At 40.5% G+C, this 26,946-nt stretch overlaps 1 protein-coding gene and 2 long non-coding RNA genes across 4 annotated transcripts in view; 2 read left to right on the top strand and 1 right to left on the bottom strand.

The window, feature by feature from the left end:
• The window catches only part of AGPS (alkylglycerone phosphate synthase), a 47,410-nt gene extending 46,617 nt beyond the window's left edge, over positions 1-793 (bottom strand). The window contains exon 1 of the mRNA XM_030277553.4: positions 540-793. Coding sequence (XP_030133413.3) covers positions 540-733 — 194 coding nt within the window. The 5' untranslated portion in view covers positions 734-793. The remainder of the gene's footprint in view (positions 1-539) is intronic.
• LOC115495975 (uncharacterized) lies at positions 94-26,271 on the top strand. 2 transcript variants are annotated; one of them, XR_012057005.1, is made up of 3 exons: positions 94-314; positions 16,686-16,767; positions 25,822-26,271. It is a non-coding gene; the product is annotated as an uncharacterized lncRNA (long non-coding RNA). The 2 variants fall into 2 exon arrangements; XR_012057004.1 differs by lacking the exon at positions 94-314 and adding an exon at positions 10,974-11,289.
• On the top strand, positions 927-6,903 carry LOC140684571 (uncharacterized). Its single transcript, XR_012057006.1, has 2 exons — positions 927-2,478; positions 5,891-6,903. It is a non-coding gene; the product is annotated as an uncharacterized lncRNA (long non-coding RNA).
• Positions 26,272-26,946: the final 675 nt, after the last annotated feature.

The following is a 26,946-nucleotide window of genomic DNA, read 5'->3' as shown; positions in this document are numbered from 1 at the left end:
GACACTACTACAGACAGCAAGAACCAGAAAAAGTATTTGATAGCTCTAAAGTCCTTCATTTCCAGGAAACTTTTGTTAGAACCTCACGCGTGAGCACACTCTGCCAGTATTCACATCAGCTGAAGGTTTCTGTGAACAGCAGAGGACCAAGAGACCAGACACAGACCTTGCTCTTCACACGTGCTGCGTTCCTCATTAGAACAGCCTTAAAGTATTTTACAAAAACGAAAGTACTCCATCACATCTACAGACGTGAATCAGATGACCATGAACGACTTCCCATTTTAACACCATCCCACTTACTACAGAAACAGGTAAGAGGCTAAAGACCATCTTCTTTCGCTTTCCTCCAGTGCCCGCAGCGGTGAACGGCTTCAGCCATTTACATCACCCGCGACTGGCACCTGCCTCACCCTCTTTCCTCCCGCGGAGCCCAGGCGGGCCCCGCCGGCCCGCGCCCGGCCGGAGCAGAGCGCTGCCAGAGCCGGCCCCGCGCTCGGCCCCGCCGGCGGCCCGCGGGGACCCCCGCCCGCACCCACCGCTTCTTCGGGATGGAGCCCGAGGCCGGCCCGGCGGAGCCGCCCTGCGCCTTGCAGGGGCTCGGGGAGAGCGCTCCCCGGCCCGGGGCCCGCGGCGAGCCCCGCAGGTGCCCGGAGATGATGCGCAGCCGCCGCCGGGCGGAGGACGGGGAGCCGCCGCCGCCTCCCGCTGCCTCCCCGGCCGCGGCCGCCATCGCTTCCGCGTTGTGCCGCGAGCGCCGCCGGGTGAGAGGGCGCGCGGGCGGAAGGCGCCGCCCGGCGCTCCCCGCGCGGGCCCGGCCCGGCCCGCCGCCCCCCCGCGCCCGGCCCGCCGGGCTTGGGCCAGAGAAAGGCGTTCCTGAAAGATTTCCCGCCTCCGGTGCTGTAATTACAGCCCCTCTGGGTCGCTGAACCAACGGAGAGAACACAGAAGTGTCCTTTAGAGATAAGGATTGCCTAAGTTAATGATGAAATGCTAATTAATGACAATAGCATAGGCGGGTTACTTAAGAAATAGGTCGGTGAGGTGGCAGATAATCCGACAGGTGTTGCAGATTTTATCATCGCTGTTGACAGGGCCACAAAGCCCTGGTGAGCGCAGGGCTGCCGGGCCAGGTGCCTCTGTGCCTGTGCAACCCGGCTGCCCTGGGAGGGAGGATCCGGCTCCTGAGCTGCTCCCCACTAACCCCGCACCAGAAATGATTGCTGCCCGACTGCTGGGAATGCATCGCCTGCTGTGGGGGATACACATCACTGGGCCAATCCTTGCAAAAACTGACAGTCCTCACCGCATTTGGGACCTGTGAGAACATCAGGGATTCACTTTGTACCGTCATTTTGAAGAGGGAGAGGAACTGGGATTTAAGGGGAGATCCAGATTTGATGCCAACCCCAGGTGCTTTCTGCTATGAATTTACCTTGATGCACCAGAATGCTTTGGATTTCCACTCAGGAAAGGATGCGAAAACTGCAAATATTTTAAAGTAGATCAGATGAGAAGAGGATTTTTTCCATCAGGGAATGAAAAAAAGCTTAACAAACTGAGTCCCATACAAAAGACTAAGGAAAATATGTTATCAGTCTTCAACTATGGAAAAGACTGCTATGGACTGAAAGGAAGTAATCAATCTGCCTTTCATGTCCCAGCTAGGTTGGTGAGAAGTAATGAGCTCAAACTGCAAGATATAATTTCAGTATTAGCATTAGACTACTTTCTGATGGCAGTGAAAATGAAAAACTGTTGTAATCTGCCTAAGAAGAGAACCAAGTCACCTTCATTAGCAGCGTTAAGAACAGACAACATACATCTATCAGACATACCATTATAAGCAGTTCTGCTCAGGTGAAGGTGGTGGCTAGATGACCTGCTCAGATTAATTCCAACTTTTCCCCTGTGACATGAAGTATCTCACATGTTGAAGCCTACTCAGTCATCACACAGGACCTACTTTCATGATCAGATTTTGCCACTGACTGGCACCAACCAGCTTTTTGGAAGTCCTGAAGTAGATTGCTGGGATCTACACAATGGCTGATACTTTGATAATGACATTTTGTCTATCAATGTTGATTTATTTGTTCATTTCTTCCTCAGATGTTTATTAAGTGAAATACAATCCCAGGAAAATTGATAAAGCTCTTACCCTCTTCCAAACCTCTTCTAAGGACCTATTTTTCCCATGATACTTCAACATGGTTCCTTTCCAGAAGCTAAGCAATTTTCAGGAAGTTCCCCAGGGAGCAGGCTGTACTGCACAAGCAGGGAGCCTTGGGCTCAGTTCCTTACCTCACATGCAATATTGGTGCTTCTTTGAGTCATAGCTCCCCATATATAAACCAGGGATAACAGGATCTCCCTAGAGAGACTGGTCTGAAGAAAAGTACACTATGGACTGTGTGACAGTATAGGACCAACCCCAGTACTGCCTACTGATGAGAAATAGTTCATAAAACCACCCAGGTGTTATTACTGTTTGTTTTGCTTTTATTCTCACCATTGCTAATTGATTTTATACCCTTTGTGTACTTTGTCTAGAAAGTAGCCTGCAGTTTTCCTGGGGCAGTGATTGCACTAGTTCCACTCAGCCTTAAGTTAGGTTTCCTGTATTAATGCAACATAAACAGCTGTTGTGGCAGTCCAATAGTTTGGTTATGGAGTTAAATTCCCCCCGTGAATAATTTGTACACAAGTTTCTGGATTAACTCATGCATATCCACATTCAGCTGTCTGCTGCCGCAGAGGCAGGCTGTAGGGAGCAAACATGGGTCTTGACTGAATTTCCATTCACATTGTTAACTGGAGTTCTGGATATAGCTGGGGGGACTTTGAGTCACAGTTACCTAAAACTTTCCACATTGCTGAATGCTGCCAAATGGATACCAAATCCCCTGTAGTAGGCTTCAGGTTTTCCTAGAATGTTTCCTGGGATCACAGTCACTTGTAAGGAACAATAATGAGCCCATTGGTCATTTATTTGATCCTAATTGTAGAGCTTCACAGTTAAAAATTGGCCTCAACTAGAATCTGATAAGTAATATTTGTAATCACCTCACAACTTATTTCTCAAAAAAGTTCCAAATTAGTTTTTAAGTATGTGTGTGAATGAAGATTTAACTGGAGATGCTAGAGACGTAGTGGTATGATTTGGAAACTCTTGAGAGCCTTGTCTTTTGCAAAGCAGAGGAATAGCTAAGTCACACCTTGTTTTTGTGTGAGAGGGGTACAGTAAGACTGCTAAGCTCCTACCAGTGTTCTGCATGCAATCCCTGCTTCCCTTGAAAGGATGGCAATCTTCATAAAAAGCAGCAGGAGCATAATGTGCTGTCAAATTGTGAGGTCACTGTTTCTCATTTGCTGAAGTGAACCACTGGCATGTTTTCAAAAACTATATCTAATTTAACCATATAATTCATTCTGATAAGTAGTAGTGCCAAGAAGAAAGTTTAGGGAAGACAAATTTGAAAGTAATCTGTTGTGACACCAACGAGAACTTTTATCAGTAAAAATACCGGCAGATCTACAATGCAGTAGTTGGATGTATTCTAATTGTTGCTGAGCCAAAGCAGCAGCCTTTGCCATTCCATGAGCTGTCCTGCCCACAAAACTGAGTGCATCTGTAAGCATAAGTGAGATGCCAGCTCAGTGTGACACCTCATGGCAACAAAGGCCTGCATTTCCAGAATTCTGCACATTGGCATTTTCAGAAAATACAGTTTTAAAGCCAGTTTACAGTGTAATACAAAATAAAGTTGCCAAAATACTGTAAAGTTTCAGAGAGGTCTTCATAACAAGGTGTCTCAGAGTTCCATTACACAGTGGTCCCATGAGAGACTACGGAGGGAATATGCTCTCAGGACAAACACTACACTCCTAGACAACCTGCACACAGGCTGTGCAAAGGAAAAACTCTTCTGATAAATCTTCTTGCCTTGAGTGGAGTCTGGAACAGGTTGTAGAGAATCACCTAATATGGCATGAGAGCCCCTGAGATGTAGGTAGCAGATACAGAAAATTAATTGATGGCAAGTAGCAACTATACATACATCTGGGAGAGAAGGCACAGCGTTCAATCTAAGCTGTAGTTAGAATTTTGAAACATTTCAAAGAAGTTTTATTGAAACATGAGAAATTTCCCAGTCCTGGCAGGAAGTGCAGTGCTGTAGTACATGTCTGTGCTATTCCTTTACTGACTAAATAGCAGAAAAAAGTTGTGGGATTCTTTTTGTTTATTTTTCATTTTAAAGTGACACAGCTTTGAGCTACAATTCTTAATTCACCTTACTGCTTCTGAAGGCAACAGAAGAACATTCATAATACTAGGCTTTGAGAAAATAGACATAAAGAAGCCTTTTGTTTCTAGATAAATGAAAGAGTAGAAACTAGTTTTTTCAAGATTCTTCAATTCATGGTGCTGCTTGAAAGGTTTAAACAGAAGGAAACACCTATTGAATAAGGCGTGTTCCAGATGTTCTTGCTTTCTCCAGTTCAACCACTATTAAGATGTGATTGACATGAAAGTATTAGAACAGCTTTTTGTTCTGTACCCCTGTACTAAAGACACCACCTACAGAAGAGGTGGGGTTTTGGCTGCCCTGGGTTTAAGATGGGTGTGGGACATCCACAGCTGAATCATGGTCTCAGAAGAAGCTGCTGAGGCAATAAGGGAGGGAAAAAGGCATAAGCCCTTGAGATAACCTCTGGATTAGTCATTTTTTCACCAGAGGAAAAAAAAAACAAAACAAAACAAGTCTACACACATTCATGAACATGTCATTAAACACCAAGTAATTCATGCTCTGCGAGGAGTTTGTTGATATGGAATGGGCCAAGAAGTTTCCCTAAAGTAGCCAGTTTCTCTAAGACCTACTTAGGCATTGTGTCACTTTTACAACATCAGCAGAGTCCCTGGGAAAAGGTACTGCACTCATCCCTCAATCCATCCATCCATCCATCCATCCATCCATCCATCCATCCATCCATCCATCCATCCATCCATCCATCCAACCATCCATCCATCCACTGCCAGCTTACAGCACTACCAGCTTACAGTGAGCTCAGCCTGTCACCTCAGTGTCACAGGAGAAGAAAGGTCAGGTCTCAGAGCTTAGAGCTACGAAGCAGCCTGCAGGACCTCAAGCCATTGGCAAGGATCAGCCTGGATTTGAAAGGTTACACAAGGATAGGAGTGATAATAGGGGGGAAAATTACAAGAGAGAGCATGGGCCATGAATGAAACCTCTAATTAAGGGATCTCCAACCAGAAGCTGACCTTTTTTTATATGGAAAAGGTTAGTGGGCAGTATGTTCTCTCTTTAAACATACAAGAAATGCAGATGTTTTAGTATATGGTGGTCAACTCTCCTAACAAAGAAAGTGTAAAAGGAGCTCAACTATTTCAGCTTTCAGTCAACAAGATGATCTGAAAGCTTAGAAATGCTAGAACTTAAAAGTAAGTGCGTATCTGAACAAGAGATGTTCACTGAGAATCAAGTACTAAATCCTTGTCCATAGTATATTTAAAAGTACAAATAAACTCCTCAGTGAAACTGCTGTAACTCCACTAAGCCTTCCACTGGTGCTCCAAAGCAGAGTTATTAGTGATATATTTTTACTATTGCTGTACTTGTAACTCCAGACTTGAATTTTCTGTATACCAATTTTGCATGGAAGAAAAATACTTTCTAAATTGTTAGCTGTATGCATGGATAAGTTTGTGCATCCCTCCATTGAAAGCTGACAAAGCTGTTTGCCTCTGCAGACGGAATGAGATGCATCTCTGTTTCTTCTGATTACTTCTGGTAGTCAAACCAGTTGTGCTCTGTCTCTGGCAGCAATAGTGGCAGGTGTGTTTATCAATGTACATACTTTGCAGGTGCACTGTGAACTCCTTTCACCTTCTTCATTCTACTGGAACGAACGTCCTGCTGCATCCAAAAAACTAAGGGAAGAGAGACAAGCTTCATAGAAAACTCTGCATAGAGATGGATGAATAGCCTTACCCAGTTTCAACTCTTCCACAGTGTATGTCGGGAGCTTGTCAAGAGAAAAAGCTTTCATATTTACTTTTTGAGGCAATTCTGTAAAAACAAACATTGTCACCACATACCTCCTCATGGCTTGGTCAGTGAAATTAAGCATAATTTGACATTTACAGACGGTTCGATTTCAAAGTGCATATCCCAAAAGAGCTATAGTGCACACTCCATTTTTTACTGCCCCAAGACTTTCTCCACTTCCCCTTTTTTAAGAGAGCTGACAGTTAAAGTGAAATGTAACTGCCCAGCATGACAAGGGAGCTTCTGTAGAAACTATTTGCCTCTACACTTTGCTGCCTGTTGCAGCTCCTCTACACTTGCATTTTGTCTTGGTGACATTATCTCATGACTATTCTCAGTTCTCCATACTGGAAAATAGATTATATTACAGCATTTTACTGAATTATCCAGTCTAATAATGTAGTTTGATGCACTAGATTTTTTACATTAAAATTCTCTCAATCTTCTGCAACTTTTCTGAATTTAGAGGAGAAAGAATAAATTGCATAATAATGACATTTGCTTAATTCTGTATTTTTCTTGTTCATGTCCCTAGACATATTGGTTCTAATAACTGTTGTTATGCCTAAGGGTATATAACATATAAACTGTGTTGTGAAAGAGACTGTTGCTTGTGTTTTACTTAGAAACTCAATCCTTGTGTGTCCTTTTGAGAATATTATAAGTATGACAAGAGCTCTACAATTTCTGGGTGAGAACAGCATCTCCGGAGGAGGCTAAATTCAAGGGTATGAAGAGGGCTGATTTTGCTTGAATGCAGTTTAAGTCAGTTGAATCTTTACTTGCTTAATTAAAATAAGAAAAAGGTGTTAATAAAAAGCCTAGTGTATTTGTACAGTTATTGACTGAATCTTTTACAGAGTTCTTTACAGCTGTACAGGGACATTTATCAGATGACTTGGCAGAAATGTTTGACATATTTCAGTTAAAACTCTGACTCTTAACTGTTGTAGCTGACTCACAAAAACCTTTTCCTGGATCAGATAGCCAGGCAACTTAAGAAACAAATCAGCTATTGAAAATTCTTGGAGTTTAAAGAGAAGGAACATTTTCTTCTAGTGATTACTACATTTTAAGACAATTCCCTAAGTGTACTCTGGGGAATACCAAGGGATGCAACATCAGACGCACAACTGAGCAATGTAATTGTGTAAACATCATGTTTTGGTCAGGCAAAGTGTTTGAATAAACCGTGCAAAAAGTGTTCCCAAAAGAAAGCTGAAAAATAATTACGTGACTCTTTAAAATGAATAAAACACACCTGAGGTGTTTGACTCTACTTCTATGGTTCCCTTCACATTGGTTTGATCACTTTCCAAGTGAAACAATATATTTTCCCTTGCTTAAAGCAATAGGTTTTCATGATCTTGAGGGAACTAGATGTCAGAACAGAATATAATATCTACACCTTAGATTAAGGTGTATTATAATTCTTAATTAATTATAATTATAATTCTTATTTATAATTATAATTCTTAATTATAATTCTTAATTAATTCTGAATAATTATTGTATCATATCATATTACTTGATAGTTATCTCCCACACAATAGTAAAATTGTCCTGTAAAGGTAGCTAATGGAAAGTCAAGATTATATAACTAAAAAGAGGGGATTTTATTAAACCTCTGAATTTCCAGGTGCTTTCTGAAAATAGAAGGCAGTTTACAACTACTCTGAGACATTTGTGATATATGCAGGCACCCATATACTTTTTATAAAGCAGATGCATAATACACAGCTAAGAATGGAGACTATCACTGTCATTTAAGGTCTAATGGGGAAATGTGTTAGGCTGACTCCTGATGTTCTGCAGATTTGCAGTTTATGCCCTGAACTACTTTAAGTTATGCTTATCGAAATAGCCACTTTCTCTCATCCCCTCAGCTTGTATCTTTTTTCAGCCTTGAGTGATATTCAATTCCTCCTTAGTCTGTTCCCCCAAAGTTTCCTGCATTTCCTTCTAATTTGGCTCTAATTCCTTCTGGACTGCCAAACCAGAGGTGCTCTCCCTGTATATACTGAAGAAGTCTAGGGGACTAATACTATTAATTTTGAGAGACATGCCTCAGAATGAAGACATTCAGGAATACATGCAAAGATAATGAGAACAGATTAGATGAGGGTCAGCCAGAGTGTGGACAAACACACATGGTGGTATTAGGCATTTAATGGTCCCTTCATGTGCTGTGCCAAGCAGGAATTGACCATCCTAAGCAATTACATGGCAAGCTAATGAAGGCAAACCGAACATTTAGAAATGCTTTTTTTTTGAGCTTGCCACAGAAAGCTTTGGCAGGAGACTGCCAATGCCATGAACATAGGATATTCTGTTTCCTTGTACCGTGTTTCTTTTGTACCTCTCCTGTCACTTAAGGAATGGAGAAACGGGAAGGAGGAATTGCAGTGAGCAAAAGAGGAACCAGAGTCACAGATCTGTGAACATGGAACTTAAACACAAGCTTGTGAGCACCATCCACCATGTGGTGTTGCACTGGTGAAACAGCAGAACCACAGCAGAAAAGTAGTGATTTAACAGTTTACAGGCAGCTAAATTACCAGTACGAGACCATTTGCATTTTGTCTGGGGTAGAAGCACGCAGCTTCCATAACTTACTCTCCTTTTCCTTGGAACTGGATCTAAGTCGTTCAGTTCTTCCCCTTCTGAGCTCAAAGAAAAAGCAAAAGGAGGAGACTGAATTCTGAATAATGAGATCAGGTAGTAAATTAAGGAAGTTTGAACAAATGTAGCTAATTCTGTCATTATGTGAAACAAAACAAATGTTGATTCAACTCTAGTTTAGGCTGGGGCAGTCCAAGGCAGTTGAATAGAATATATGAATGAGTAAAAGCAACATTTCTGCTCAGATGCAAATCTGTTGCTGTTTTTAAAATACAGTTTTAACATCAGAATGCTGATGAAAAGGATTGATTTTCAGGATTTTTCAAATTACAACACAGTGTATTAAGAGAAATGAGTGGCAGTTTACCTGAATATGTAAGGCCATAAATTGGAGCAGTTCAGCAGCTGCTCCATAGGCAGCTAAACTGTCTTTGTGATGACAGAGAGACCCTCATTGAGAAGAGCAAAGTGGACATTCATGGGTAGGAACCACTAAAAAACATCATTACTGATAAGTAAGCAAGCACTGCTAAAGCAGACAGAACAGTGACAGTCACTAGCCGGCAGCTTGGCTGTCTGTCTCCCTCTCCTTTTTGGAAATATTGGTTATTTGTTGATTTTAGCTTTTTAAAATGTCGTTTCCTTCCTGAAGATGATGTGAATTTGAATCCACCTGCATATTTGATTTACACCTTGTAGAAGTTTAATTAAGTGTATACAATTAATGACTGGCGTCAGCTTATCCTGTGGAATTTACAGCAGCAGGACACCTTAAATGCTCCTGCTGCTGCTGCCTTGCCAGACCTGAGGACTCCAGTCTCGGGCACTGTCAAGCCAGTGCTGTTCTCCAGTGCTTTGTTTCGATAGAGCAATGTGGCAATACAAGGGACAACAAAGGCATCTCCTTTTTTGAAGAACACAAAATAGATTAAGCTGGTCTCAGCTGAAAAGGATGCCATCAATTTAGACAGCAGCCTGCTCTTTCAGCTGAAAACACGGGAAATGGAGCAGCACAAATGGGTGAACTGCTTGATTCTCCAAAATATTTGTGAGATAATTAATCTCTGCTGCTTGCTTTGTTTGATAGGGGACCAGCTTACTGCTCCATTACATGCAGTGATGTCGCTGAAGAAGGTAGGCATTTTCAAATGAGAGAAAAACAGAATTTATTTCCTCTTTAACACAACATTCTTTGTGTGTTGAGAAGTGAAAAAACAAGCTGTCCTTGTGTTCATGGCTCCTCAGCGCTGCAGGACTGGAAGTTTAGGGGCAAAGGAACAGTTGTAAAACAGAAAGTAGGGGCAAAGAAAGCAGTGCCAGACTTTGAGGGAGAAAGCACTACTGTAAATATACCTAATGACTAGGCATAAAAAGAGGTACTAAGTGATTCTTCATGCCCTTGTGAGCTGAAAGCAGCTTGGTGAGAAACCTCAGGGCAATTATTCCCAAGCTTGCTGGAACATCAGGACTCTGGAATATAATAGTGTTGGCTCCCATGCTAGAGCACTCCCTCCTGGCCTATGGATGCACTAGTTTTAAGAGGGCAGTTAAGGAAAATAGTACAACCTTGTGACTGAAGGAAGAATAAAACCATGATAATAAATTCAGAAGAGGGAGAGTTAGAAAATGGAGACATTTATCAGAACAATTAGCTTGCTGTGACAATGGTAGCACTTGCTTGGACATCTTGGTACAAAGCACTTGGGCCAAGAGCATTAAAACTGCCTTACTCCAATTAAAATAGCAAGTTTCAGCTGGAATGGAAAGTGTGACTCCTGGTACATAGGGAAGCAAGACAGAGCTAAAATGGCTGTTCTTGAGCCCCTAATGTGAGGTTTTTCTTCTGTGTTCAAATTTTTCCTTAAATGGCTAGAAATCATTTCTGTCTTATGCCTCCATTAAGATGTTTAAATTCCTCATTTAGTGCTCAGTACATCATTCAAATTCTCCAACTCTCAGAGCAGAAAGCACTGCTTTTGAATTTTGAGGGGCTTTTACGGAAAGCTTTTTAGCAATTATTTTGTAATCAACTGAATTGTGTATTTATATATCAGCAAAGTATCTTCTAAACATTTTTGTTATAGTATCTAAATACATTTTACTGCAGCTTCTAAGCAGTTTCTAAAAGCCATTAAAAATTAAAAAGGAAAAATTATTTGCCTCAAATTTATTTTCTGGGTGATACTGTTATCCCAGAATTGCCAGGTGTTCCTGCCTTCCGTAGCTCTTACTTGATTTGTATGGCACTGTTGGTTGTGATAAAACAGGAAAACTTGATCCTTATGCCTTGTCAATCTTGAGATTTGAGTCAGTTATGTTTTGACTGGGTTTAAAAGAAAATATTTCCAAGTTTGGGGTTTTTTTTTCCCCTGTCAACCCTTGATTTCTCACTCTATCTTACCTTGTATGTTCCTTCCAAGACTCTTCAGAATGTGCCAGGTGTTGGAACAAGACTCCAGAGCCAGCTGCACAAGCATCCCTCAGACCTCTGGAGTGCTGACCTGGAATGAGCTGATTTTTATCAGCACTGGTGTGACAAGTTTTGTCCTCAGCCCTGAAAATCCCTGCAGGAGGTCCCAGCACAGGCCCAGAAGTGCGTCCTGGAGTCCCCAGCTACCACAGCCATCTCCATCTCTCATCCTGAAACACAGAGGCTGAAGCTGGTCCCTGAGACCTGGTGACACCTTTTCATTTAACCTACAGCATTTGGGGACAGCAATTATCTTACGCAGACAGCATTTCTGTGTGAAGGCCATTTGAGATTCCATGATACTGAGTTCTGATCTAAGGAGACCTGGAAAGTTGAGCAGGGTGGATTTACAAAACATTTTCTGATCTGTCACAGCCTAAATGTGTCATTGGCAAAGGACTGGGATGTGCTGTTTGTGACCTTTGCTTCCAAATCCACCAAAGCCCAGCTTTCCTTTTACCCGGCAGATGGCCAACTGCTCTTGCTAACAGAAAATAAACCTCAGCAGAGGCTTCCTCACTAATGTTTATAGCCTTGCAGATGGGCACTTTAAAGGAAAGGCAGCTTTGTTAAAACATAAAACAAAAACCTATGAAACTTTAAATTCAAGACCTGTTATTTTGCGCTCAGTGGCAGAGCTCCTTTTTGTTCAGACAAGTATGCGTGAGAAATAAAGTACATGCAAGGCCTCTGGGAGATGTAGCACGTGCTCTAGGGATGTGGGGTAGTTTACTTCTACAAGGAGAGCCAAGATTGCCATAACAGACATAGTAGGGTTTGTACCCCTGGAAAAGCTTAGAAATATTAAACTTAATTACAGGATAAAATACAAATAAATGCTTTGAAGTTTTGTTCAGTGCAGCTCCATCTGCCCTTCCCTGATGCTGTTCTTGCTCTGAGTGTTTGTTGATCTTTAAAGGACACTGTTGGTTTAGCTGGACCCACCTGCACACAGGGCTTTCAATTTTGGCTAATGTTCATGACTTTAGGTGGTCAGAGGGCACTCTTATATGGGAATGTGAAAGTCTAAACTTGAGCTAGTATTTTCTCCAAAGTTCACATTTAGGATTCACCCAGCAGCTCAGACATGGTACTGCAGCATGTAGTAACTCATCCAGAGGGGACAGGTTCCATTCACATAGAATTATCCCTAGTATTTTGTCTCCCACATCCACTTCTGTTGGTATGTAGTTACCAAAATGGGCCAGCTGATGGACAGGCATCTTCTAGCATCAGTGAAGGTCTCACAGTGACAAAATGAACCAGCTAATGGAAAGCAAACTGGAAATGGAAACAACAAACTTTCATCCATTACTAGGACATTATACAGTCCAACACAGTATGGCAACTGTTGGCAGACACTGAAAAGCTGGAGCATGGCATGCTTGAGAGGCTTGGACTGAGCAGTCACAGGCTGTGTCAGCCAGCAATTTCCAGGAACTGAAGACATCAGCTCTCCTCCCAGACCTGCTCTGTTTGCAGTAGTTTTCCCTCTTCTGCTTTTCCCGTAGCTATCCCAGCCAGTGCTACTCAGTCACCAGGGAGGTAAATGCACACCACATCAAAGGTTACAGTAGAACAGAGATTACAGACGACAGTTTCCTGCTTAATTTTATGTAACTTCTAGCAGTATTGGAATTATATTGTTTTATCTTTCCTCATATATAGCCAATTAGCTTTTTCTATCTGAAAATCTCTTGGATAATAACCCAGTAAAGGATATAAAGTAAGGAAGTATGACTCTCCACTAGCAAACGAAGAAAACTGGCAGAAGTCTTATGGGCAGATAAAGTAAATAAAATAGCATTAACAATCTTAGCAAAGCATTCCAGATTGTGAAATTACAAAGCCCTTTTCAATAAGCTTTTTGCATTACTTAAACACTGTGTTGTGCAAACAGTTTTAATGTTCTCCTGTTACTGAGCAGGAGGTTATGCAACCAGACCACAATACACACGTTCCTTTTTGAAGACAATATCATAAATCAGCAATGTATTGTAAAAGTATTGTTACAGAAGCAAAAGCTCTTTCAAGTTATTGTAACTGCTCATGTCACAAGAAAGGGAGGTTCTTTAAACTGTCATTTTATATTATGCATGTAAGGCATAAAAAAACGACCTTGGGAGACAGAAGCCCTGCCTGCCTCAGACAATAATGGGTGCCTCAAGTGTTTGCCTTTCAGAGGTGGCAAATTATACTCTTAATTCACGTACACAAGTGTGTGTACACACTTGGCTAAGAAATGCCAAACAGGTGGAAAGAAAAATTTTTGGCATGGAAAGCCACTAACTGAGGCAAATGTCTGAGCGGGTAAGCCTAAGAGTGATTCTGTCCCCTGTTAATGTTTTCTGCCATTTTACTTTGGCATCTATTACTCTGATAGGTTTTTACTATGTTCTGCCCTGCCCCAGGTGTCTCTAAGCTTAGTATTTGATTTTGCACCCTTTTCCCTATCTCACTCCCTATGCTTTACTCCCTATGGAGTAAATCTTTGGGGTTTTATAGAGCCACTGTTCAAAACTGCTTGAGACTGCTCCTACACATTTAACAATAAACAATAATAAACAACAGAAGAAAGAAGCTAAAATTAATCAAATCATGACAAAAAGACAAAATGTTATATACAGTGAAAGCAATTAGAAGTATGAATGTACAAAAAGGATTCTTTGATTAACATGTTATGAAGAATGATCATTTTTAGAGAAAGAACATGCAGTACTTATTTCATCCACCAAAATGTCATCGGTTTTGTGTTTTAAATCCAGTTTTGAATAAACACTGTGGGGCAGAAATGTTAGATTCACTTTCTTAATTTTGTAAGTACATATCACTTTAGGTCCTCTTGCAACCAGGTGCCCCGTCCTCTGGTGAGCACTGGAGCAGACTCTGTGATGATCTAGTTATGTTCGGACCATGGTTGCTCCAAAGAGAGAGATTCCAGCTAAAAATAAAAGTCTTCAGTCTTTTCTATCATACCCCTTTTGGCCGAAGAGAAACATTTGGCATAGAACTGCTCTGAGAACCCCACACCAGCTCAGAGGTTGCCTTGCAACAGAGCCATACCTTGGAGTCTCTTATTGCTAGAAAAGAGAGTGGCTTGGCTATAGAAGAATTTTCTTTGTAGCCTTTTTTTTCCCCACTGGGTTACCCACAAATCACTAATTAAAAGGAATAGATCCATAGAAAGGATGGATTTAGAGTTATCAATGAGACTTGCTGTTTTAATGACTATTTTACATTTTACAAGAAAAAGAAGGAAATTACAGTAAAGATCTTTTGATAACCTTGCAGATTCCACTCATATATATAACTCCTATTCTGTGAAAAGCTCTATGTATATTGTACATTTTTATATTATCTAGAATTTCAGGACACAAGATGGCAGTGTACATATTAGTGATTCAGGTTTGGAAATGCTGCTGCTACTCAAACTAAGCATATAACATTTTATTTAAGCCTGTACTAATCTGATCATGGAATTGTGGTATTAGAAATAAACCTAAAAGTATTTGTCAACAGCAGAAACAAATACAATTTGCCAATAAATCAGTAATGCATGAACAAGCATTAGGTAAAGCTTAATTCAGGATTTTATTGTACACAACAACACTCTGGAGAGATTAAAAGCCTCTTATGAAACTCCTCAATTGCAATAACAAGAGGGTATCCCTTTATGAAGGAATGGAAGCTGGCTCAGTCATAAGAGCTTCCAAGCAAAATTGGCTGCTGGGGAAAAGCACATAAGAGAACTGGCAGCCTGAAATATGTGGAGAGCTCAGGGCTCTCGGAGGAGTAGTGCAGACCACTGAAGTGGAACAGGCTGAACAGTATCTAAAATTGAACAGGTGCCTTTCTGTGAAAAAACTAACAAAGCGGACAACTATTTGGCATGATAATTGAGAGAGAAAAAAAAAATTCACTGAGAGGCATCAAATTAGGGGGTAGGTCTCTGGCTGAGGAGAAAATTGTTTAAAGAGCTACAAGGAGTTGGACCTTTCCATGTGTAACTTCAGAGGAAGTTCATTCAGAGCCTCTCTGGTGAATAAAGAGAACTACAGTAACAAGCTTTCAAGGCCACTATCCAGAAACCTCTTTGGTTGGGTTGAGTTGAATACTGGAATTAGTAGGTGTAGCTAAAAAATTGTTTTGGCTGTCTTTCCTATGATTTGGCCATGCAAAAATGGCCTTGCTACATAGTAAAAAGAAAAACAGTAATATTTCAGAGTATAAAATAATCCTCAAAGTCATTATCCCTGTGGGATTTCTAATGCTGACAAAACTCTAGGCACTCCTCCTTTCTCCTGGGGAATGTTCAGGTGACTTTGCCTCCCTGTACCTAAACTCGTGGCCCTAATGGGCAAATCAGATTGACCCAGGAGATGCAAACTCAACCCCAAGGTTCATTATTTCTGGAGACAGCTCTTAATTTGACAGAGTTATTTGGAATTAGATAATGAAAAATATATACTTCTCTCAGACAGGTGTGATATAAGTATTTTCTGGTTTTCTCTCCAGAATGGGAATATTTGTTACCTCTGTTGTATTGCACCATGGAAATCCTCCCCGTGTGAGTGGAGATGAGCTTGACCAGTGTTTTTGACAGAAGGTGGAATTTGGGGACTCCTGGTCCCTGAGTCTACTTTTCTTGTGGTCATTATCTATGTGTAAAACTATCACTATGTTCCCAACCCCACAATCACAGCAGCTCCAGTGAAAAGTTGTCAGATTTTTCATGGTGGTCCACTCCTTTTTTAACAATTGGCCAATTGCTGCTTGTTATGGCCTTATGTTCCCACACATAAATCACTGGGTTAATACCAGGACTTCTCTTCCCTCTCTCTTTCTGTGTTTGCATAAGATTGAATTTGGCATTGATTCAAATCAAATAATTCAAATGCCTGGTATTTTAACTACAGCTGGGTGTGGATTCATGACTAAAATAAAGTGTATTACCTAGCAGTTTCAGTCATTTGGTCTATTTGTCACAGTAGATTACAGAAAGTGTGGCATACACAGAATTATGCATGCACTTTTCAACCATCTAAAATGGAGGATAAATTGAACATGTCATAGTTCTAGAAGAGTAATTTATATTGAGTACAAGCTGGGAAAGGATTAGAGCCAAAACCTCAGATCTAAATTACTTTAGTTCCAGTGAAATTTTAATCCAAATAAAAACTTCAGAGCTGTTCATTATATAATTAAGTAAACCAATAAGAGACCATATCTGAGCATTCACTCCCAAGCTAAAGAATTTACACCAAAATTGAAGTTTTGTGGTTAAGTCCACAGATGCTTAATATGGACTGTGATCACTGTATGGAGTTACTGCCAACTATCTGTTGTAACCACCCCACATGTCCCTTTTGGCTTTGCATATATTACTGTTCTTCATAAACAAACTTCTCCAGCCCAATAATAGTTCCTCACTGAGAGTGTGTTATGGGGATTCACAAACTTGTATTTTTTTTCATGCACGGACCATTGAACTTGGCCTCATTTTCTTCTTTTCATTGCAGGTGCCACCAATAATATCTCAGGACTGAGAGGAAAAAGGAAAACACTGGTTTTTCTTGCTGCTTCTGCATGATATTCCCTACGGTCTGTCTCACTTTTTTTGCCTTTAGTCAAAATCCAACTATTCTTATCATGGCAGTAATTAGCCCATGTAGACATTCAGTGAAATTCCATCTTAGGTAAAACAGTTCTTCCTTGTCTATTCAGAATCATTCTTAGTCAAACATTCTTTTAGCAGGTATAACCAATTTCCTCCAAATCAAACATGATCTACCCTTTTCCTGTGATAAAATGTAGCTGTAATAGCCCAGCCAAAGATCAAGTCCTCCCTCCCCAGTATTTTACAAAAGAACCTCTTTGACCTAACCCAACACAAATCAAAACTAATGTCTTTCCCATAGTCCAAAACAACTTCTCCCCAAAATAAACTCTTCTCTTGACATTAAAAGGAAATGACCCCCACAAATTTAGGAAGTCATGGTGCAGCAGAGTGAATGTAGTCCTAAAGACACTTTAACCTTTTCATTTACTGCAAGCATCATCCTTCTGCCTGTCGTCAACCCATAATGTAAAAGGTGAGGTCTGGACTAAGAGGGATGGAGCAGGAATTGTTGGCAGGCTGGAGATTGTTACCTTCTGGTCCAGCACAGGCACACAGGATCCAGCTGAGGCTTGAAAGATGTTCAGAGCAGGCAGTTACTGGGGGAAAGGATATTGGGGGTTATCACTACCACTGATACATTCCCCAAGCAAATACTGATGGTCATAATGAAAGTAAAAGGCTGGCAAATGATATCATTTAGGACAAGTGCTTAGCAGGATTCAGTAAAAGGTTATACATACATATTCATACATTTGTGCGGGAATTAGATTGGACCTGATAAAAATTCATAATGGATATAAATGTTCACAGTTCAGGGCATAAATCAGCCACCAGCCTGAGGTTAGAAAATAACCTCCCCTAGAGTCAGACTGTTACATAATTATCAATTATACTTGCAGAGGGGGGAAAGGAGGTTGAAGAATAGGCCAATTTCCTCAGAGACATCTGGGAATTACTATTGGCAGACAACTAATTTAGATTTTATCTGGTATGGAAGTTCTTATTACATCAAATAATGTAATTTAGAATTAAAGCATGTGATTTATTTTGTATTTTTTATTCTTCATGTAACCAAGTTCATGCCTGAGGGTAACTGCAGGTCTTTCCATTACAAGCCAGCCAAAGTTAGTGAAATTCACCGTGCTGTGTTTTCTCACCAAATCTCTTTAAAAACAGGCTCACATTTTGCAAGGAAATCAGGCAGAGTCACAGAAATTTAGTTTATCAAAGCTAGCCAATTAATACAGCCAACTTATTGTCTATATTAATAGAGAAAATGTTACATGTTACATGTTTCTGCAGCAAAATCTCATTCCAAAAAGTTCTCATTTTCATTGTTTGCATAGTAACCTAATAAGAGTTACAGAGGTCCTGAATATCTCAAATTATAGCATGGGGGCTACTCCAGGCCTTCTTTTTTTGCTCAGTATTATCAATTCACCTAAGCAAAACATACATAGTCAGTGGACTTGTTTCCATCAAGCAACACACCTCCAGCTCATGTTGCATTTGAAAACATTCTGTGAGCTAACATAACACACGTTGCATGCTAAGAAAAGCAGCCTTTGTGACCTTGCAAACAGAGAGCTTGATGGAAAATCAGATTCTTAATCAATTGATTAGGAAACCGCAAATGAATACAGGCAATCCTTTATGTTTGCTGCATTGTGATAGCAGTTGCATTCTGCTATAGTTTCTGGAGCACATGATACACTTATTGCAATTACAACATCAATTATCACCACAATAGATGTAGAAAGCTGAGAAACATCTATTAACAAAACATCTCACCAGTTTTCACAGGGAAAAGGAGTGGTACTTGGCATCTGTTTCTCCTAAGCATAATTTCTGTTCCTAGTGAGTATTACTAGAAATATTGCAGTGTGATTGCTCAACATCTGGAAGGTTCTAAGGCCACAGTCTAAAAATAATATGGTCTTATTAAAAAAACTTTACCATGTAAAATAAACGTGAGTGCAAACTCTGTGTAAACTCTGTTCAGACAGATTTATAAAAGGAATGGCTGAAGAGAAGGCAGCAGATGCAACGTAGCAGATTTTAAAAAAAGGTTTCAAATAATAATTTGTGAAGATTTAAGTTGAAAGATGAATTCCAGCTGGCTTTGCTGTGCCAGCTGTGAGCTGGCGAGGACAGCTGTGCCCTGAGCAGGGGTGCTGACTGCCCAGCTCAGCGCTGGTGCTGCAGTGCCGGCGCATTGCAGGCTCCTGACCCGCTGCCCTCGTGTAACGCAGGGCTGCAGAAGCAGCACCACTGCTCCATGGCTTTCCAGGAACAAACAGGGCAACTCCTGTGAACACAATTAGCTCTTGACAGTGGCAGCGTTATCAGCCTTGCAGCTGAATCAAAAATGAGGAATACAATCGTTTGGGGTGGGTCGTGTTGGCACCATTTGGCACCAGTCTTGTGCCAGTCACATGGGCAGTTCTGTCGTGTCCCCTGCCTCCTTCTGTCCAGCCATTTCCCTGGGATGCTCTCAGGCTGCTTACAGCCCAGCTGCCTTGCTCTGCCAGCTACCAAACTGCTGCTCCAGCTCCCACATTGGCTTCTCCCTCTTAGACGTGGCTTACCTTATGCTGGAAACCCCAGTATATGCTGGGAACCTCAACACAGAGCTGCAAAGGATAGGATACATTGAACTGTGAAGAGATGTTTGGGCTGTGAGAGATATGGGGCTGAGGGCTGATTTTTAAAAAATATTTTCAACAGGATAACGAAGTGAACTTCAGAACTTTGCTGACATTTACAATTGTACATCTCAAAAATCTGCAAATGAAGAATTATAGATGAGTTGTAAAGAAATGATGCATTCAAAAGTGGTTGTTTTGACCTAGAATAAGGCAAATTGATAAATAGTGTACAAATAATCCATATAATCTTTCAGTGGAATAAATAGCTTGAAAACTATGAATTGGAAAAGAAAATGATGGGAAACTGTCCTTCTTCCTTGTCAACTAAATGTGAGTTTGCATAGGATATGGCAAGGCAAAAAAGCAATGTCATTTTAGACTCCTCATGAAGAGCAGTAACATCATCAGGTTATGTAATTTTCTTTTAAATTTAGGCCTAAAATATTCTGTTGTATCCCCAACACTGTCAAAAAGAAAAAAGGAAAAGAAAAAAAAAAAAAAAAAAAAAAAGAGAAAGAATTCTGAAAAAAAGCCAGAAAACCAATCATTGGCTGGAGACCAAGCTTATTTGGAAATATGTGCATAAGTTTAACTTGTCCAGACCTTTAAGAGTGATTAAGGGGAGCTCATAGTGGATAACTTCTTCTGGAACAAGCTACTTAGAAATATAAAGTAGGAAAAAAGGGTTAGCAGGTCATGGACTGCCAGAGATTCCGACACTGCTTTGTTAGCTGCTGCTGCTGAGCAGCCACAAAACTAGTCTGGTAGCAGATCCCCAGAGTGCATAAAAACGAGGGTTGCATTTATATATTCTGAGAATCAAGCTTAGGTTTTTTTTTTCTCAGAAACTCACTCCTAGAGACAAACCTCCTATGCTTCTAACAGGTATTTAGATAAAAACAAGGCACATGGTCTAGTCCAGTGCTAAGGACCCCACTGATTCTTTGCTGTTGCTTCCTATTCAAATACAGTCTGGGCCAGCAGGTGCAGCTGCTCCAAGAGCAGCTCCTGCAGAACAGTGCGAATAGAGCCAGCAGATTGTTTAGATTTGAAACTTAGTAATGAGGAACTGCCTGCTGCATTAGTAGAATATGTGGGGTGTGACAAGAGGCTGAGGGAGTAAACAATATTTTATATTCCGATGTCATGTGACAATCAGGAGGAAAATCTTTAAAAAAAAAAAAAGGCAAGAAAAAATAAAGGGTGGTAAAGCAGCCATCTTCCATCTTGTCCCATTCTCTCTGAAAATCAGAACAGTAAATAAGTTAGGGTCTCCCCTGATTAGCAAACACTTTTTTTACAGAGGACACACATAATGAAGAGTTAGAGATAAGGAAGGTATTCCTTAGAAGAGATTATGAACAAACCATAGATTAAAGATAGTTTCTGTTAAGAGTTCTATTTGTATAGATTTAGTATACTAAAATACTTTGGTAGAACAGGTATTCTATTAATGCTTGTATTACGTCTTGCATCAGAAAATGAAAGCCAAGGACATCTCTGCATTATTCTCACTTTCACACTTCCTGGATTTTTTTGGGTGTGGAAGGGGCAACAAAAAAATCCATGAACAATTAAAGTGTGCAGTTCAGAAAAAATTAGGCTCCTGGGAATGCTTGAGAATTTAAAGGGAAAGAAAGGCAGGCAAGAGGTGGCTCAGCTCACCTATGGCATAACTGCATTCCAACATTTGGAGGATAGTGGGGGTGTTCAACAGCATGTCAAACATGGGATTCTGACTCTAAAGCCCGTGATGCTTTTAGAGTCTGTAAAATTTTATTTAGAGTTAGTCTGGCTTCAGCAGTTGAAGTGACAAAACTAAGTCTTTTAAAACTCTTCCCACTATATTCAATGCAATGCAGGTTGTAAACATTTCTATTCACACAATTGAACCTGTATTGTAAATAGTAATATATTCAGGGTCATTAATTCATTTATCTATTTTAGCATGTTTCAATATTTATTTCCTAAAATGGTTATTCTATTCTAGATTTATTCCAGAACTGTCTTGGCTCCAGAAAGTCATAGAAGTATCTTCCATCTCAGGCATACTGTTACTGTAATATGCCCTGGGCAAAACAAGCATTAGGATTCTAGTTGGATTGGGTGCACAGATCATTTATTATTTGCAGATGTCAGGACATTAAAACTTTCAATTGTTTTCCCACCAAACTGAATAAGGCAGTTTGTTAATACAATTACCTCTGTATAATTGGAGACTAAATCAATGATGACTGTGTGGCTTGAATGCTACTTTAAATAATTTCATTTTTATGATGTTGTTTTGTTGCACATGGTATTATCAAATAGCTTATTCATTTTCCTGCTGACTGTGATTTGAGTTTGCATATTTCTCTGTGATGGAAGAAGCATGATTGCAACCTTTCTAGTTTTCTGGGAAACAGTGTGCATTGCTTTTAATTATTTAGGCTGACACACATTAACACTTAAAGTCCATAGTCCATTGTGAGTGAAACAAGAGGGAAGGACTGGGTGGACAATAACTTCCCTGAAAAATAAAAGCAGCCACCAGAAGTCTCTAGCAAAGCCCTTAAAGGAAAACAAAATGTGGGGTAGACAAGGCACACAGAACTTGAATGTTACGAAGGATTTCCCCTACTCCTTTCAGAGGAGGAGCCCTAGTCATTGCCTATTTGGCTCTGTTTTAAAATATTTGGACAGGCAATAGAGAGGGGCTACACACTACTCAATCAGTCATGGTCTGTTTGGCTCTCACAAATTCACAGGATAATGTACTTTGCAAATTAAACTTTATTTTATAAGCTCATTAGGAAAGAAAGCAAACATAATGAAGAAAGGCTCAATCAAACTAGTCTAGCTCATGAATTCACTAATTCATCACGTCAGTCATGAGGTTTCTAACTCACAAGTTCTCTAATTCATAACATGCAATTCATTAACTTGTAACTCATGCACTTTGCATATGAGGAAAATACCTATCTAAGGGTGAGAGTGCTCATCCTTCTTCCTTGGTCACAGCGCAGGTGTTCTGTGTCACATGAGAAGCACACACATTAGTGTTTTATCAACACTGTTTTCATCACAAATCCAAAGCATAGCACCACACAAGCTACTATAAAAAAAAATTAACTCTATCCCAGTCATAGCCAGTACAATCTCCATACCTTATTCCCTACTATTAACATCATGCTCAGGTCCCATACTATCCAACAGATCCTCATTTTAGCCACCTTCCTCTTTCCCATCCTTTGATATCTTCACAGGTACCATTCCCTGTAAAATGTCTATATACCCCCTGTGAAATGTCCATTGAATTCATTTAGTCCAGGATATTAGGCTCTCTCTATTCTGGTGGTCACTCAGGACCAGAGAGCTGCTGTGTTGTGTGGAGTTATTGGGCACCGAAGGCACCTCAGGTCGGGTCACTGCTGCACGTGCCCCACTTCTTGCACGGCGTGTTCTGCACTGGCAGTGGTTCCTGCTACAGTAATCCTACAACATGCAACTCAAATCATAGTTTACAACAATTTAAAGGTGCATCCACTACAGTTTCCATCTCTGTTTGGATTCCTACCGTTGCCTCTGCTGCAGTGTGGACTTATCCAGAGACCCCAATTCCTTAGGGTTGGACCTGTTCCAGTGTGGACCTACTCATGGGCCACAGTCTCTGCAGGGTACAGGTGATGTGGCCTGGCCTTAGGCACAGCCACAGTCACTCTGAGGTGCACCTCCTCCAGCACAGCCTTATCCAAGTGCCACAGTCTCTCCAGGGGTGTACCTGCCATGCTACAGACATATCCATGGCCACAGATGCTTCTGCTCCAACAGAAGCTTATCCACAACCACAGACTTCAGATTGTCCTGCTCCTGCAGGGACTTACTCACAGGTCAGGTCCCTTCAATTCAAGCTGACACTGGAGCTGCAGCCTGTCTGGGCCAGCAGTGACACCCAGGCCATGGGCCAGCCCAGGCACATTGCCAGGGCTGTTATCAAAATGCTCCCAGGCACAGCTGGGTAGGATGATAAACCCTACAGCAAACAGCCAGAGTGAAAAGAAGCCACTAACAAGGCGTAGACTAATGTGCAGCAGGGCAAGCAAGACCTATGGCAAGCACAGCACCCTGCCAATTAATAGCTAAAGAGAACTAAAAGCTATAAATTCTAGCAAACTCTGACTAAACCTGTCATTACCTCAAAGCATTTGAGCCCCAAGTTGGTCACCAAATAGGACTGTCACGGTTTAATCCCAGTGGGCAGCTCAGCCCCACATAGCCACACGCTTACTTACCCCAGTGGGATGGGGAAGATAATTAGAATGGTAAAAGTGGGAAAATTTGTGGGCTGAGATAAAGGCAGTTTAATAGAGAAAGCAAAAGCCACACACACAAACAAAGCAGAAGAAGGAATTTATTCACTTCCTATCAACAGGCAGGCATTCGGCCATCTGCAGGAAAGCAGGGCTTCACTACAGGTATTGGTGACTTGGGAAGACAAATACCCCCAGTCCAAACATCACCCTTTCCTTCCTTCTTCTCCCAGCTGTATATGCTGAGCACAACATCATATGGTCTGGAATATCCCTGTGGTCAGTAGGGGTCAGCTGTCTCAGCTGTGTCCCCTCCCAGCTCCCTGTGCACTCCCAGTCAGCTCCCTGTTGGGGTAGCCCGAGAAACAGAGAAGGCCCAGACACTGGGCAAGCACTGCTCAGCAACAGCTAAAACATCCCCGTGTTATCTTTTATTTCTTTTAATACATTGTTCTCAATAATTTTTCAAATTGAAAGGCAGTTGATTTCTAAGGTTAAGTCATCAAGCTGTAACAAGACAGCAACTCTGACAATCACAGATTCAAATCATATCAATGCCAGCTTATTCTACAGGATGAGACAAGTACCAGCAGAAGATCATCTGCTCCTGACTTCTCTGAGTCAAATTTAAAGCTGAACTTTCCCCAAGAAGATTAAGGGTGTATATTCTACTTACTCATATTCATGTACAAAGTCTTACCACTTCCTGTATTTCCAGGGTTCCTGGGAATGAAATAATAACCAATACTTAATGTCTGGGATGTGGGAAAAGGATGTGGGCATATGGTAACTATTTCACTAATCCTAGAGAGAGGGTCTTCTCCACGAAGACACGAAAAAACCACTACTGTACTTCAGACTGTATGTTAGCCTCATCTAACCTGTAGATGGTAGGGGGTTAGGGAAGGTGAATTCCAGCCATGGTGGCTGAAAACCTGCCATGGTATGCCAGTTAGCAAGCAGGGAGCTATGGTCCATCTCATGACTGTGATGTAAGAAGGGAACAGAACTTGTGTCACATGTCATGCTAATGCCGGGCTGTTTGGTTTACATTGCATGCAGGGACCTCTGTAAAACAGAGGATGTCTTCCTACCACTGACTGAAAAATAGATGTTGCTTCACTGATTCCTTACATCAGTGTTTTTCTAGGGATATCACAGAGACTGATTTTAAACTAAAATTATTTTTAAAAAATTTAACATCAAAAGAACTCAAAATCCCAGATCCTCAGAGTCACTTCTCATTACAGTTTCAGTCAAAATAGTCACTGGTTGAAAGGTCAGCAATTCAGTGACTGAAGCTGACTTGGCAAGTTAGGACTTGTCTCCAACATTTTTCAGAGCTTTGAAAGTTATTTCAACAGATATTTTCTTATACTGCCCTTTAATCTGAAGGTACCCAAATTAGTTTTTTAAAAGTTTGTTTTTCAGCAGTAGGTGGCACTATCATAGTTTCCCAAATATTGTAATATAAATTAATATAAAAGTCTGTGCACATAAATTATTTTTAAAAGAACATGAAAATATATCAGAGTAAATTCTGATAATAAAATAAATATTTTTCTAAATATTACAATTGAGAAAAAGTCTAATGCAAGAATAGGAATGAGAATGTCTAATATCAAAATAGGCAACATGTAACATTGAAAATATGTATCATAAGAAGTTCTTTATCCTCTTTGTAAAGTAACATCTTGAGTTGTTCTTGAACATACTACTTCAGACACGTTGAATTTCCCAAACATTATATGTATTTCATTTGCATATAACATTTAATACTGCAATAGTGAGTGTCAATACATATAGAATAAGTTATGTACTTTTTGTAAGTTAAATTAATGTATGCAAACAGGAATATGGCAAACGGGAAAAGCATTTGGATCTTTCTTTTGTGGTTAAAAGTTTATACTTAGCAGAGACCAAAGCAGTACATAATAGTAGGGCCAGATTCCTCCATGTATACTATATGGGGATGTTACTATATCCCAAATAAACTTCAGGATTATAAAGATGCAATGTTAATTGAAAACATTTTCTTCAAAACTTTATTATATAAAAATCTGTGAAGGGCAACTCACAAACAAATCTGTGTTTCCAGGTATTCCAGATTGTCTGATGACACAAAATAGCAATATCACAAAAGCACTGCAGGTACTTTGCTTCAGGAGCTCCCAAAGCCATACACCTCATTCCTCAGCAGTGTACAGCAGGAATAATCCAGTGCAATGCAGCATTTTCATAAAGCTGGTTTTTGGATGATTGCCTTTCTCATTAGAAATGAAGTGCTGGTCTGCCTGAGCACAAGGTGTGAAGATAAGGAAAGAAGAAGAGAAATTAAGTAAGGAACACAAATTAAATATACAGTCAATGCTCTTTTATCTGCCTGACCAGAAAATGTCCTTGCCTTTTTTGTTTTTCACCCCAGGCTCCAAGCAAGCTGCTTGGCTCTGCATGCTATTTCTGCACTATGATACAAGCTATGCCAATTCCTAAGATTCATACTTCATTTTATTTTGTTTTCTATTAAATAAAGCATATAGAAAAGACATTTTTATAGCTTCACAGCATTTTTTCATGAACTGACATTGTGTATTACTCCTTTTGTGCTAACATGGTGTGCTTACTGTTTCTTTTATAATACTGAAAAAGTCAAAAGCTGGTACTTAATAAAAACATAATTTGCAAGGATCTGGCAGCAGCTGCATTCAAAAGGTTTTTTAACTTGCAAGAGCCTGCTTCAGTTTCTCCAGAATCTTCAACAAGAGCCCTTCTTGTTGGATTCACTTGGGTTCATTTTCAGACCTCAGAATAAAGTGGCACTACAAAAATAATATGCAGAAATATACTTTAAAATTTACTGTTTGTATTCCATTATAAATGATTCATTGTCACCTTGCATTCTACCTCCATGGAGTCAAAGCCATAGCATTGTAAGAGCTGCTTCAATATACCTAATTCATTCAGCTGCTAAGACCTCCACAATGTGTTTAGTGGCTCCATGGACATGCTTTAACTACATTTCCATTGTAAGGGAAGTGCTTCCACTACATCTTATACAGTTATCAAATATGCGTATAAGAAATATACTTAAATTGAAGGTTTTTATTCCTTCCAAGGGATATATAACTTTCATATAATTACAGCAAGCGGTATCTTTGGGTAGACACACAACTGCAACGTGAAGGTACCAAAGAACTTGCAAAGTACTACAGATGTATTGAAT

This window comes from Taeniopygia guttata, chromosome 7 (assembly GCF_048771995.1).
Source record: "Taeniopygia guttata chromosome 7, bTaeGut7.mat, whole genome shotgun sequence".
NCBI classification, from domain to species: domain Eukaryota; kingdom Metazoa; phylum Chordata; class Aves; order Passeriformes; family Estrildidae; genus Taeniopygia; species Taeniopygia guttata.
The sequence above is the reverse complement of the archived record's forward strand: the minus strand, read 5'-3'. Positions and strand labels throughout refer to the sequence as shown.